Source organism: Psittacula echo (genome assembly GCF_963264785.1).
Source record: "Psittacula echo genome assembly, chromosome: 31".
Taxonomy (NCBI): Eukaryota; Metazoa; Chordata; class Aves; order Psittaciformes; family Psittacidae; genus Psittacula; species Psittacula echo.
In genome coordinates, this window is record NC_137766.1 from 1,049,150 (window position 1) to 1,061,803 (window position 12,654).

The 12,654-nt window shown below is 54.5% G+C and overlaps 2 protein-coding genes across 2 annotated transcripts in view; one reads left to right on the top strand and one right to left on the bottom strand.

Annotated features, from left to right (window-relative positions):
- ATF6B (activating transcription factor 6 beta) overlaps positions 1 to 541 on the bottom strand; it is a gene marked incomplete at its 5' end in the record, with an annotated part of 11,022 nt that extends 10,481 nt beyond the window's left edge. The window contains 1 exon segment of the mRNA XM_080636304.1: positions 521 to 541. Coding sequence (XP_080492430.1) covers positions 521 to 541 — 21 coding nt within the window.
- LOC308231166 (histone-lysine N-methyltransferase EHMT2-like) overlaps positions 542 to 12,654 on the top strand; it is a gene marked incomplete at its 5' end in the record, with an annotated part of 32,645 nt that continues 20,532 nt past the window's right edge. The window contains 12 exon segments of the mRNA XM_080636305.1: positions 542 to 547; positions 1,212 to 1,284; positions 1,905 to 1,990; positions 2,873 to 2,915; positions 2,918 to 3,009; positions 4,359 to 4,487; positions 4,573 to 4,652; positions 4,655 to 4,678; positions 5,249 to 5,352; positions 5,456 to 5,589; positions 6,840 to 6,983; positions 9,832 to 10,073. Of these exon segments, the coding sequence (XP_080492431.1) occupies positions 542 to 547; positions 1,212 to 1,284; positions 1,905 to 1,990; positions 2,873 to 2,915; positions 2,918 to 3,009; positions 4,359 to 4,487; positions 4,573 to 4,652; positions 4,655 to 4,678; positions 5,249 to 5,352; positions 5,456 to 5,589; positions 6,840 to 6,983; positions 9,832 to 10,073 (1,157 nt within the window).

The window sequence follows — 12,654 nt, forward strand, 5'->3', positions numbered from 1 at the left end:
CAGGGGGCTATGGGGGTCTATAGGGGTGGTTATAGGGGGCCTATAGGGGTGGTTATAGGGGGTCTATAGTGGTGGTTATAGGGGGCTATGGGGGTCTATAGGGGTGGTTATAGGGGGCTATGGGGTTCTATAGGGGTGGTTATAGGGGGCTATGTGGGTCTATAGGGGTGGTTATAGGGAGCTATGGGGGTCTATAGGGGTGGTTATAGGGGGCTATGGGGTTCTATAGGGTTGGTTATAGGGGGCTATGGGGGTCTATAGGGGTGGTTATAGGGGAGCTACAGAGGGCTGTAGGGGGGCTATAGGTGTGGTTATAGGGGGGTCTATGGGGAGGCCATAGGGTGTATATAGGGGTCTATGGGCAGGCTGTAGGGGGTATATAGGGGGGGCTGTAGCAGGTATATAAGGAGTTTATAGGAGGTATGTGGAGGGGCCATAGTGCGTATATAGGAGTCTATAGAAGATATATAGGGGTCTATAGGAGGTATATGGAGCTTTATAGGGGGTCTATAGGGGGTACATAGTGGTTTATGGGCGGCATATGGGGGTCTGTAAGGGGTATATAGGGGTCTGTAGAGGCCATATAGGGGTCTATAGGAGGTACATAGCGGTCTATAGGGAGTACATAGGGGTCTGTAGGGCGCACATAGTGGTCGATAGGGGCTAAATAGTGGCTTATAGGGAGTATATGGGGGTCTATAGGGGGTCTATAGGGGTTTGTAGAGGGTACATAGCGGTCTATAGGGAGTACGTAGGGGTCTGTAGGGCGTACATAGTGGTCTATAGGGGCTAAATAGTGGCTTATAGGGAGTATATGGGGGTCTATAGGGGGTTTGTAGAGGTTTGTAGAGGGTACATAATGGTCTATAGGGGATAAATAGCGGTTTATAGGGAGTATATGGGTGTCTATAAAGAGTACATAGAGGTCTACAGGGGATACATAGGAGTTTATAGGGAGCATATGGGGGTCTATAGGGGTCTTTAGGAGGTCTATAGGGGTCTATAGGGGGTCTATAGGGGTCTATAGGGGGTATATAGGGGTCTATAGGGGGTACATAGGGGTTTATAGGGAGCATATGGGGGTCTATAGGGGTCTTTAGGAGGTCTATAGGGGCCTATAGGGGGTACATAGAGGTCTATAGGGGGTACATAGGGGTCTATAGGGGGTACATAGGGGTCTATGGAGCCCCCTTAACCCTGGGTCCCCCCAGGTCCCTGAGAAGCGGGTGTCGGAGATGCTGCACTTCCGGGTGTCCGATGAGCTCCGGAGCATCGAGGAGCCCGGTGGGGGGCAATGGGGGTCAATGGGGCAGGATGGGGTGGGGGGGGCAATGGGGGTCAATGGGGCAGGATGGGGTGGGGGGGTCAATGGGGGTCAATGGGGCAGGATGGGGTGGGGGGGTCAATGGGGGCTATGGGGCAGGATGGGGGGGTCAGTGGGGGCTATGGGGCAGGATGGGGGGGTCAATGGGGGCTATGGGGCAGGATGGGGGGGGGTCAATGGGGGCTATGGGGCAGGATGGGGGGGTCAATGGGGGCTATGGGGCAGGATGGGGGGGTCAATGGGGGCTATGGGGCAGGATGGGGGGGTCAATGGGGGCTATGGGGCAGGATGGGGGGGTCAATGGGGGCTATGGGCAGGATGGGGGGGTCAATGGGGGCTATGGGGCAGGATGGGGGGGTCAATGGGGGCTATGGGGCAGGATGGGGGGGTCAATGGGGGCTATGGGGCAGGATGGGGGGGTCAATGGGGGCTATGGGGCAGGATGGGGGGGTCAATGGGGGCTATGGGGCAGGATGGGGGGGTCAATGGGGGCTATGGGGCAGGATGGGGGGGTCAATGGGGGCTATGGGGCAGGATGGGGGGGTCAGTGGGGTGACCCCTCCCTCATTGCCTCCCCCAGACCCCCCCAAACGACCCAAGCTGGGGTTCGGCCCCGAGGGGCTGCACAAGCGGCTGCAGAGACCTGGGCCCAGGCACAGCACCGAGGTGACCCCCATTGACCCCCATTGATCCCCATTGATCCCCATTGCCCCCCATTGATCCCCATTGCCCCCCATTGATCCTCACTGAGAGCCACTCATCTCCATTGACCCCCATTGGTATCCATTGATGTCCATTGATCCCCATTGACACCCATTAACACCCATTTAGCCCCACTGATCCCCATTGATCCTCATTGATCCCCATTGACCCCCATTGGCACCCATTGACACTCGTTGGTCCCCATTGACCCCCATTGACCCCCATTGGCATCCATTGACACTCGTTGGTCCCCATTTATCCCCATTGATCCCCATTGACCCCCATTGATGCCCATTGATGCCTATTGATACCCATTGATAGCCATTGACCCCCATTGACCCACATTGGCACCCATTGACACTCGTTGGTCCCCATTGACCCCCCATTGATGCCCATTGATTGCCCATTGATACCCATTGATATCCATTGGAACCCAATGGCACCCATTGATACCCATTGACCCCATTGATACCCATTGATCCCCATTGATTGCCCATTGGCACCCATTGAGACCCATTGATACCCATTGACACCCACTGGCACCCATTGGCACCTACTGATACCCATTGTTCCGCAATGATCCTCATTGGGTGCCATTGAACCCCATTGATCCCCATTGACACCCATTTAGCCCCACTGATCCCCATTGATCCTCATTGATCACCGTTGATCCTCATTGATCCCCATTGATCCCCATTGACCCCCATTGATCCTCACTGAGAGCCACTCATCTCCATTGACCCCCATTGGCATCCACTGATGTCCATTGATCCCAATTGCTTCCCATTGATCCCCATTGATCCCCATTGATCCCAATTGATCCCCATTGACCCCCATTGCCTGCAGGTGACCGTGACCGAGGAGATGGCCGCCCCCCCCGTGTCTCCCGCCCTGGGGACGATTGGGACAGCGAAGGGGGGGGCGGCTTCTCCGTGTTCTATGATGGCTTCAGCGTGGACGGGCACGGGGACTCCGACAGCAAGGTGCTAATGGGGGCAATGGGGGCTATGGGGGTAATGGGGGTAATGGGGGTAATGGGGGCAATGAGGGCAATGGGGGCAATGGGGGCAATGGGGGCTATGGGGGTAATGGGGGTAATGGGGGTAATGAGGGCAATGGGGGCAATGGGGCTATGGGGGTAATGGGGGCAATGGGGGTATTGGGGGTAATGGGGGCTATGGGGGGAATGTGGGCAATGGGGGTAATGGGGGCTATGGGGGCAATGGGGTAATGGGGGCTATGGGGGCTATGGGGGGAATGGGGGCTATGGGGGTAATGGGGGCAATGGGGGCTATGGGGGTAATGGGGGCAATGGGGTAATGGGGGGAATGGAGGCAGTGGGGGTTATGGGGGCAATGGGGGTAATGGAGTCAATCGGGGTCAATGGCTATCAATGGGGGTCAATGGCGATCAATGGGGGTCAATAGGCTCAATGGGGTCAGTGGGGGTCAATGAGGATCAATGGGGTCAATGGGGTCAATGGGATCAATGGCGATCAGTTGGGCTCAATGGGATCAATGGGGGGCAATGGGTAACAATTGGGATCAGTGGACGTCAATGGGGGTCAATGGGATCAATGGCGATCAGTGGGGCTCGATGGGGGTCAGTGGGGCTCAATGGGGGTCAGTGGGGATGAGTGGCTCTCAGTGAGGATCAGTGGGGATCAGTGGGGCTCAGTGGGGATCAATGGGGTCAATGGGTATCAATGGGGGTCAATGGGGATCAGTGGGGGTCAATGGGTATCAATGGGGATCAATGGGGGTCAATGGGTATCAATGGGGTTCAATGGGGATCAATGGGGTCAATGGGTATCAATGGGGGTCAATGGTGATCAATGGGTATCAATGGGGTCAATGGGGGTTAATAGGGATCAATGGGGGTCAATGGGTATCAATGGGGATCAATGGGGGTCAATGGGGATCAATGGGGGTCTATGGCGGTCAATGGGGATCAATGGGATCAATGGGGCTCATTGGGGATCAATGGGGTGAATGGGTATCAATGGGGCTCAATGGGGGTCAATGGGGCTCAATGGGGGTCAGTGGGGGTCAATGGGTATCAATGGGGTCAATGGGGATCAATGGGGTCAATGGGGATCAAAGGGGATCAATGGCGTCAAAGGGGATCAATGGGGGTCAGTGGGGGTCAATGGGGATCAATGGGGTCAATGGGGGTCAAAGGGGATCAATGGGGATCAATGGGGATCAATGGGGATCAATGGGGGTCAATGGGGATCAATGGGGATCAATGGGGGTCAATGGGGATCAATGGGGATCAATGGGGGTCAATGGGGGCTCCCTCCTCACCGCTCTTCCCGGTCTGGGGGGCTCAGTCCGAGGGGGACGTAGGGGGGGAGGCGCTGAGCGAGGAGGAGGAGGAGGAGGAGGAGGAAGATGAGGACGAGGAGGAAGAGGAGGAGGAAGAGGAGGAGGACGAAGAGTCCGGGAACGCCTCGGACCGGGTGAGGGGGCAATGGGGCCCATAGGGGCCCATAGGAGTCCTATAGGGGGCAATGGGGGGGTCCTAACCTATCCCCACCCCCCCAGAGCGCATCCAGCTCCCGGCGCAGGGCCCGGCGCCGCTGGAAGGAGAGCCCCTGGCTGAAACCAGCCCGGAAGAGGAAGAGGAAGGAGCCAAGGAGCAAGGAGAGGGGTGGGAATGGGATGGGAATGGGAATGGGATGGGGATGGGATGGGGATGGGGTGGGGATGGGGTGGGAATGGGGATGGGATGGGATGGGGATGGGGATGGGAAAGGGAAAGGGGTGGGGATGGGAATGGGGATGGGATGGGGATGGGGTGGGAATGGGAATGGGATTAGGATGGGGATGGGATGGGAATGGGAAAGGGAAAGGGGTGGGGATGGGATGGGGATGGGATGGGGATGGGGTGGGGATGGGGTGGGAATGGGGATGGGATGGGGATGGGGATGGGATGGGGATGGGGTGGGAATGGGGGGGCGCTGGAATGGGAATAGGGGCACTGGGATATGATGGGAATGGGGGACTCTGGGATGGGAATGGGGGTCACTGGGATATGATGGGAATGGGGGTCACTGGGATGGGAATGGGGGGCACTGGGATATGATGGGAATTGGGGGGGCACTGGGATATGATGGGATGGGGGTCACTGGGATGGGAATGGGGGGCACTGGGATGGGAATGGGGGGCACTGGGATGGGAATGGGGGGCACTGGGATGCAATGGATCTGCCCCCCCCCAAGGGGTGCTGCTGCCCCCCCCCGGAGCCCCCCCTCCGAGTACACGGAGCTGCCCCTGGGCTGCCTGACGCTGCCAGGGGGCGGGGCCATGTCCCCGCCGCCGCCAGGTGAGGCCACGCCCCCTCGCTCCCCATTGGCCCCGCCCCGTCCTCAAATCACGGCCCCTGGCTCCCCATTGGCTCCGGCGCTGCTGACGGGCGCCCCCTGCAGGCCCGTCGCTGGAGGCCGAGCGCTTCGAGGAGCTCCCCCTGTGCTCGTGCCGAATGGAAGCGCCCAAGGTGGAGCGGGGGGGGGCGGACGGGGCCCGGGGGCTCTGCATGGCCACGGAGAGCGTGGACGGGCAGGTACGGGGGGGCAAAGGTCACGGGGGGGCACCCCGAAGGTCATGGGGGGGGGACCCCAAAGGTCATGGGGGGGCATTGGGGGGGAGGGGGGAGGCTAAAGGTTATGGGGGGGCATTGGGGGGGGGACCCCAAAAGGGTATGGGGGGGCACTGGGGGGGAGCCTAAAGGTTATGGGGTGATCGGGGGGAACTCAGTGGTTATGGGGAGCATTGGGGTGCCATTGGGTACCATTGGGGTGCCATTAGGGTCCTACTGGGTGCCATTGGGTACCATTAGGGTGCCATTGGGTACCATTGGGGTGCCATTGGGTACCATTGGGTACCATTGGGGTGCCATTGGGTACCATTGGGTACCATTAGGGTCCCATTGGGTACCATTGGGGTGCCATTGGGTCCCATTGGGTCCCATTAGGGTGCCATTGGGTACCATTGGGGTGCCATTGGGTCCCATTGGGTACCATTAGGGTGCCATTGGGTACCATTGGGCACCATTAGGGTGCCATTGGGTACCATTGGGGTGCCATTGGGTCCCATTGGGTACCATTAGGGTGCCATTGGGTGCCATTGGGTCCCATTGGGTACCATTGGGGTGCCATTGGGTACCATTGGGTACCATTAGGGTCCCATTGGGTACCATTGGGGTGCCATTGGGTCCCATTGGGTACCATTAGGGTGCCATTGGGTACCATTGGGGTGCCATTGGGTCCCATTGGGTACCATTAGGGTGCCATTGGGTACCATTGGGCACCATTAGGGTGCCATTGGGTACCATTAGGGTGCCATTGGGTACCATTGGGGTGCCATTGGGTCCCATTGGGCACCATTAGGGTGCCATTGGGTACCATTGGGGTGCCATTGGGTCCCATTGGGTACCATTAGGGTGCCATTGGGTACTATTGGGGTGCCATTGGGTACCATTGGGCACCATTAGGGTGCCATTGGGTACCATTAGGGTGCCATTGGGTACCATTGGGGTGCCATTGGGTCCCATTGGGTACCATTGGGGTGCCATTGGGTACCATTGGGTACCATTAGGGTCCCATTGGGTCCCATTAGGGTGCCATTGGGTACCATTGGGGTGCCATTGGGTCCCATTGGGTACCATTGGGGTGCCATTGGGTACCATTGGGCACCATTAGGGTGCCATTGGGTACCATTAGGGCGCTCTTGGTTCCCATTGGTTCCCCTTGGCTCCCATTGGTTCCCATTGGCTGCCGTTGGCTCCCCTTGGCTCCCATTGGCTGCCCCCAGCTGAGCGGCTGCGGCAGCAGCATCCTGAAGCGGGAGACGATGCGGCCCTCGAGCCGGGTGCCCCTCATGGTGCTGTGCGAGCGGCACCGGGCCCGCATGGTCCAGCACCACTGCTGCCCCGGCTGCGGGTTCTTCTGCACCGCGGTGAGTGCCACCCATAGCGACCCATAGAGATCCATAGAGATCCATAGAGACCCATGGAGACCATAGAGACCCCATAGAGACCATAGAGATCCATAGAGACCCATGGAGACCATAGCGACCATAGAGATCCATAGAGACCATAGGGACCCATGGAGATCCATAGAGACCATAGAGACCATAGGGACCCATAGAGACCCATAGCGACCATAGGGACCCATAGTGACCCATAGCGACCATAGGGACCCATAGCGACCCATAGAGACCATAGGGACCCATAGCGACCCATAGAGATCCATAGAGATCCATAGAGACCCATGGAGACCATAGAGACCCCATAGAGACCATAGAGACCCATGGAGACCATAGAGACCATAGAGACCATAGAGACCATAGGGACCCATGGAGATCCATAGAGACCATAGAGACCATAGGGACCCCATAGCGACCCATAGAGACCATAGCGACCCATGGAGATCCATAGAGACCATAGGACCCATAGCGACCCATGGAGATCCATAGAGACCATAGGGACCCATAGCGACCCATAGAGACCATAGCGACCCATGGAGATCCATAGAGACCATAGGACCCATAGCGACCCATAGAGACCATAGGGACCCATAGAGACCCATAGCGACCATAGGGACCCATAGTGACCCATAGAGACCCATAGCGACCATAGGGACCCATAGCGACCCATAGAGACCATAGGGACCCATAGCGACCCATAGAGACCATAGCGACCCATAGGGACCCATAGAGACCATAGGGACCCATAGAGACCCATAGGGACCCATAGAGACTATAGCAACCCATAGAGATCCATAGAGACCATAGGGACCCATAGAGACCCATAGAGACCATAGCGACCCATGGAGATCCATAGAGACCATAGGGACCCATAGCAACCCATGGAGACCATAGCGACCCATGGAGATCCATAGAGACCATAGGGACCCATAGCGACCCATGGAGATCCATAGAGACCATAGGGACCCATAGAGACCATAGGGACCCATAGAGACCCATAGAGACCCATAGAGACCCATAGCGACCATAGGGACCCATAGCGACCCATAGAGACCATAGCGACCCATAGCAACCCATAGAGACCCCATAGAGCCCCATAGAGACCATAGGGACCCATGGAGACCCATAGGGACCCATGGAGATCCATAGGGACCCATGGAGATCCATAGGGACCATAGGGACCCATAGCGACCCATAGAGACCATAGGGACCCATAGCGACCCATAGAGACCCATAGCGACCATAGGGACCCATAGCGACCCATAGAGACCCATAGCGACCATAGGGACCCATAGCGACCCATAGAGACCATAGGGACCCATAGGGACCCATAGGGACCCATAGAGACCCATAGGACCCATAGAGACCATAGGGACCCATAGCGACCCATAGAGACTATAGCAACCCATAGAGATCCATAGGGAGCCATAGGGACCCATAGAGACCATAGAGACCATAGGGACCCATAGAGACCCATAGCGACCATAGGGACCCATAGCGACCCATAGAGACAATAGGGACCCATAGAGATCCATAGGGACCCATAGCGACCCATAGAGACCCATAGGGACCCATAGAGACCATAGCGACCCATAGCAACCCATAGAGACCATAGGGACCCATAGCGACCCGTAGAGACCATAGGGACCCATAGAGATCCATAGGGACCCATGGAGATCCATAGAGACCATAGGGACCCATAGCGACCCATAGAGACCATAGGGACCCATAGCTATCCCTTGTATTCACTTACAACCCCATGAGACCCCATAGAGCCCATTAGGGACCCCTTAGGGACTCCTAGACCGCCATAGGCCCCTATAGCCCAGTGTAGACCCCTATAGGGCCCTATAGCCGCCTATATGTAGCTATAGGGCACATTCCTGGAGTCCCCCTGTAGCCCCTCATAGACCCCTATAGGACTCTATAGTCTCCTATATGTCACTATAGGGTGCGTTCCTGGAGTCTCCCTATAGCTCCCCATAGACCCCTATAGAAATCCCTATAGGACTCCCACAGACCCCTATAGAGACCCGTATAGACCCCCATAAACCCCTATAGGACACCCATAGACCCCCAAAAACCCCTATAGGACTCCTATAGACCCCCATAAACCCCTATAGGACCCCCATAGACCCCTATAGACCCCTATAGGACACCCATAGACCCCCATAAACCCCTATAGGACCCCCATAGACCCCTATAGACCCCTATAGGACACCCATAGATCCCCATAAACCCCTATAGGACCCCCATAGACCCCTATAGACCCCTATAGGACACCCATAGACCCCCATAAACCCCTATAGGACCCCCATAGACCCCTATAGACCTCTATAGGACACCCATAGACCCCCATAAACCCCTATAGGACCCCCATAGACCCCTATAGACCCCTATAGGACACCCATAGACCCCCATAAACCCCTATAGGACCCCCATAGACCCCTATAGACCCCTATAGGACACCCATAGACCCCCATAAACCCCTATAGGACCCCCATAGACCCCTATAGACCTCTATAGGACACCCATAGACCCCCATAAACCCCTATAGGACCCCCATAGACCCCTATAGGACACCCATAGACCCCTACAGACCCCTATAGGACACCCATAAACCCCTATAGGACCCCTATAGACCCCTATAGACCCCTATAGGGCCCCCATAGACCCCTATAGGACACCCATAGACCCCCATAAACCCCTATAGGACCCCTATAGACCCCTATAGGACACCCATAGACCCCTATAGGACCCCTATAGACCCCTATAGGGCCCCCATAGACCCCTATAGGTCCGGTATATCCCGCCGTAGGGCACGTTCCTGGAGTGCCACCCGGACGTGCGCATCGGGCACCGTTTCCACCGCGCATGCGTGGCGCCGCTGAACGGCCTCATCTTCTGCCCGCACTGCGGGGAGGACGCCTCGGAGGCGCAGGAGGTGACGCTGCCGCGCGCAGAGCTCCCCCTGGCGGCCCCCCCCGCGCCCGCCCATGGAACGCTCCAGGAGCCCCGGCGCCGCCCGCGGGAGCTGCGCGGGGAGGGACCAATGGGCAGGTAACGGGGGGGGGCGTGGAGGGGGGTTGTATAGCGGGTTATATAAGGGTTGTATAGCGGGTTATATAGGGGTTGTATAGCGGGTTATATAGGGGTTGTATAGCGGGTTATATAAGGGTTGTATAGCGGGTTATATAGGGGTTGTATAGCGGGTTATATAGGGGTTGTATAGCGGGTTATATAGGGGTTGTATAGCGGGTTATATAGGGGTTGTATAGCGGGTTATATAGGGGTTGTATAGCGGGTTATATAGGGGTTGTGTAGCGGGTTATATAGGGGTTGTATAGGGCATTATATAGGGGTTGTGTAGGGGTTATATAGGGGTTGTATAGGGCGTTATATAGGGGTTGTATAGCGGGTTATATAGGAGTTATATAGCGGGTTATATAGGGGTTGTATAGGGCGTTATATAGGGGTTATATAGGGGTTGTGTAGGGGTTATATAGGGGTTGTATAGGGCGTTATATAGGGGTTGTGTAGCGGGTTATATAGGGGTTATATAGGGGTTGTATAGGGCGTTATATAGGGGTTGTGTAGGGGTTATATAGGGGTTATATAGCGGGTTATATAGGGGTTGTATAGGGCGTTATATAGGGGTTATATAGGGGTTGTGTAGGGGTTATATAGGGGTTGTATAGGGCGTTATATAGGGGTTGTGTAGGGGTTATATAGGGGTTGTATAGGGCGTTATATAGGGGTTGTATAGCGGGTTATATAGGGGTTATATAGGGGTTGTGTAGGGGTTATATAGGGGTTGTATAGGGCATTATATAGGGGTTGTATAGCGGGTTATATAGGGGTTGTATAGTGGGTTATATAGGGGTTGTATAGGGCATTATATAGGGGTTATATAGGGGTTGTGTAGGGGTTATATAGGGGTTGTATAGCGGGTTATATAGGGGTTGTATAGCAGGTTATATAGGGGTTGTATAGGGCGTTATATAGGGGTTGTATAGCGGGTTATATAAGGGTTGTATAGCGGGTTATATAGGGGTTGTATAGCGGTTTGTATAGCAGGTTATGTAGGGGTTGTATAGCGGGTTATATAGGGGTTGTATAGCGGGTTATATAAGGGTTGTATAGCGGGTTATATAGGGGTTGTATTGGGCGTTATATAGGGGTTATGTAGGGGTTGTATAGCGGGTTATATAGGGGTTGTATAGCAGGTTATATAGGGGTTGTATAGCGGGTTATATAGGGGTTGTATAGCGGGTTATATAGGGGTTGTATTGGGCGTTATATAGGGGTTATGTAGGGGTTGTATAGCGGGTTATATAGGGGTTGTATAGCGGGTTATATAGGGGTTGTATAGCAGGTTATATAGGGGTTGTATAGCAGGTTATATAGGGGTTGTATAGCGGGTTATATAGGGGTTATGTAGGGGTTGTATAGCGGGTTATATAGGGGTTGCATAGGGCGTTATATAGGGGTTATATAGGAGTTGTGTAGGGTTTATATAGGGGTTATGTAGGGGTTGTATAGTGGGTTATATATGGGTTGTATGCGGTTGTATAGGAGTTATATAGGGGTTATATAGGGGATTATATAGGAATTATGTAGGGGTTGTATGGGTTTTATATAGGGGTTATATAGGGGTTGTATGGGGATTGTATAGGGGTTATGTAGGGGTTATATGGGGGTTGTATGGGGGTTATATAGGGGTTGTGCAGGGGTTGTATAGCGGTTATGTAGGGATTATATAGGAGTTATGTAGGGGTTGTATGGGGGTTATATAGAGGTTGTGTGGGGGTTTTGTGGGGGTTGTATAGGGGTTATATGGGGGTTATATAGGGAGGTATATGAGGGTTATATAGGTGTTGTAGAGAGGTTATATAGGGGTTGTAGAGGGGTTATGTGGGGGTTATATAGGGTTATATAGGGGAGCATGTAGGGGTTATGTTTGTGCTATGCGTGATCTGTGTATATACACTATAGCTTCCCTTATATGTATATGCATGTATACGTCTGTAGGCTATGTACTATATATAGGTACATTTATATATGCATATATACATGTATGCGTGTATGTGTTATGTATTGTATATATGTATATATTGTATGCATCTATAGAGGCATATGCATGTGCGTATATAAGTGTTGTGTATGTGGTCTGTATGGATCTATATGCATATAGATATATATATGGTGTATGCTCTTTATGCATATATAGTTTACTTACGGGTGTGTATGTATGCATATATGTACTATATATGTACTGTATGTGTATATGGGCTCTATGCATGCATGTATCTATGTTTGTCTAGGTGCTCTATATATGCTGTATGTGGGGCTCTATGGGTTCCTGTAGGGCTCCATGGGTTCCTATAGGGCTCTATGGGGCTCTATGGGTTCCTGTAGGGCTCCATGGGTTCCTATAGGGCTCTATGGGGCTCTATGGGTTCCTATAGGGCTCTATGGGGCTCTATGGGTTCCTATAGGGCTCTATGGGGCTCTATGGGTTCCTATAGGGCTCTATGGGGCTCTATGGGTTCCTATAGGGCTCTATGGGGCTCTATGGGTTCCTGTAGGGCTCCATGGGTTCCTGTAGGGCTCTTTGGGGCTCTATGGGTTCCTATAGGGC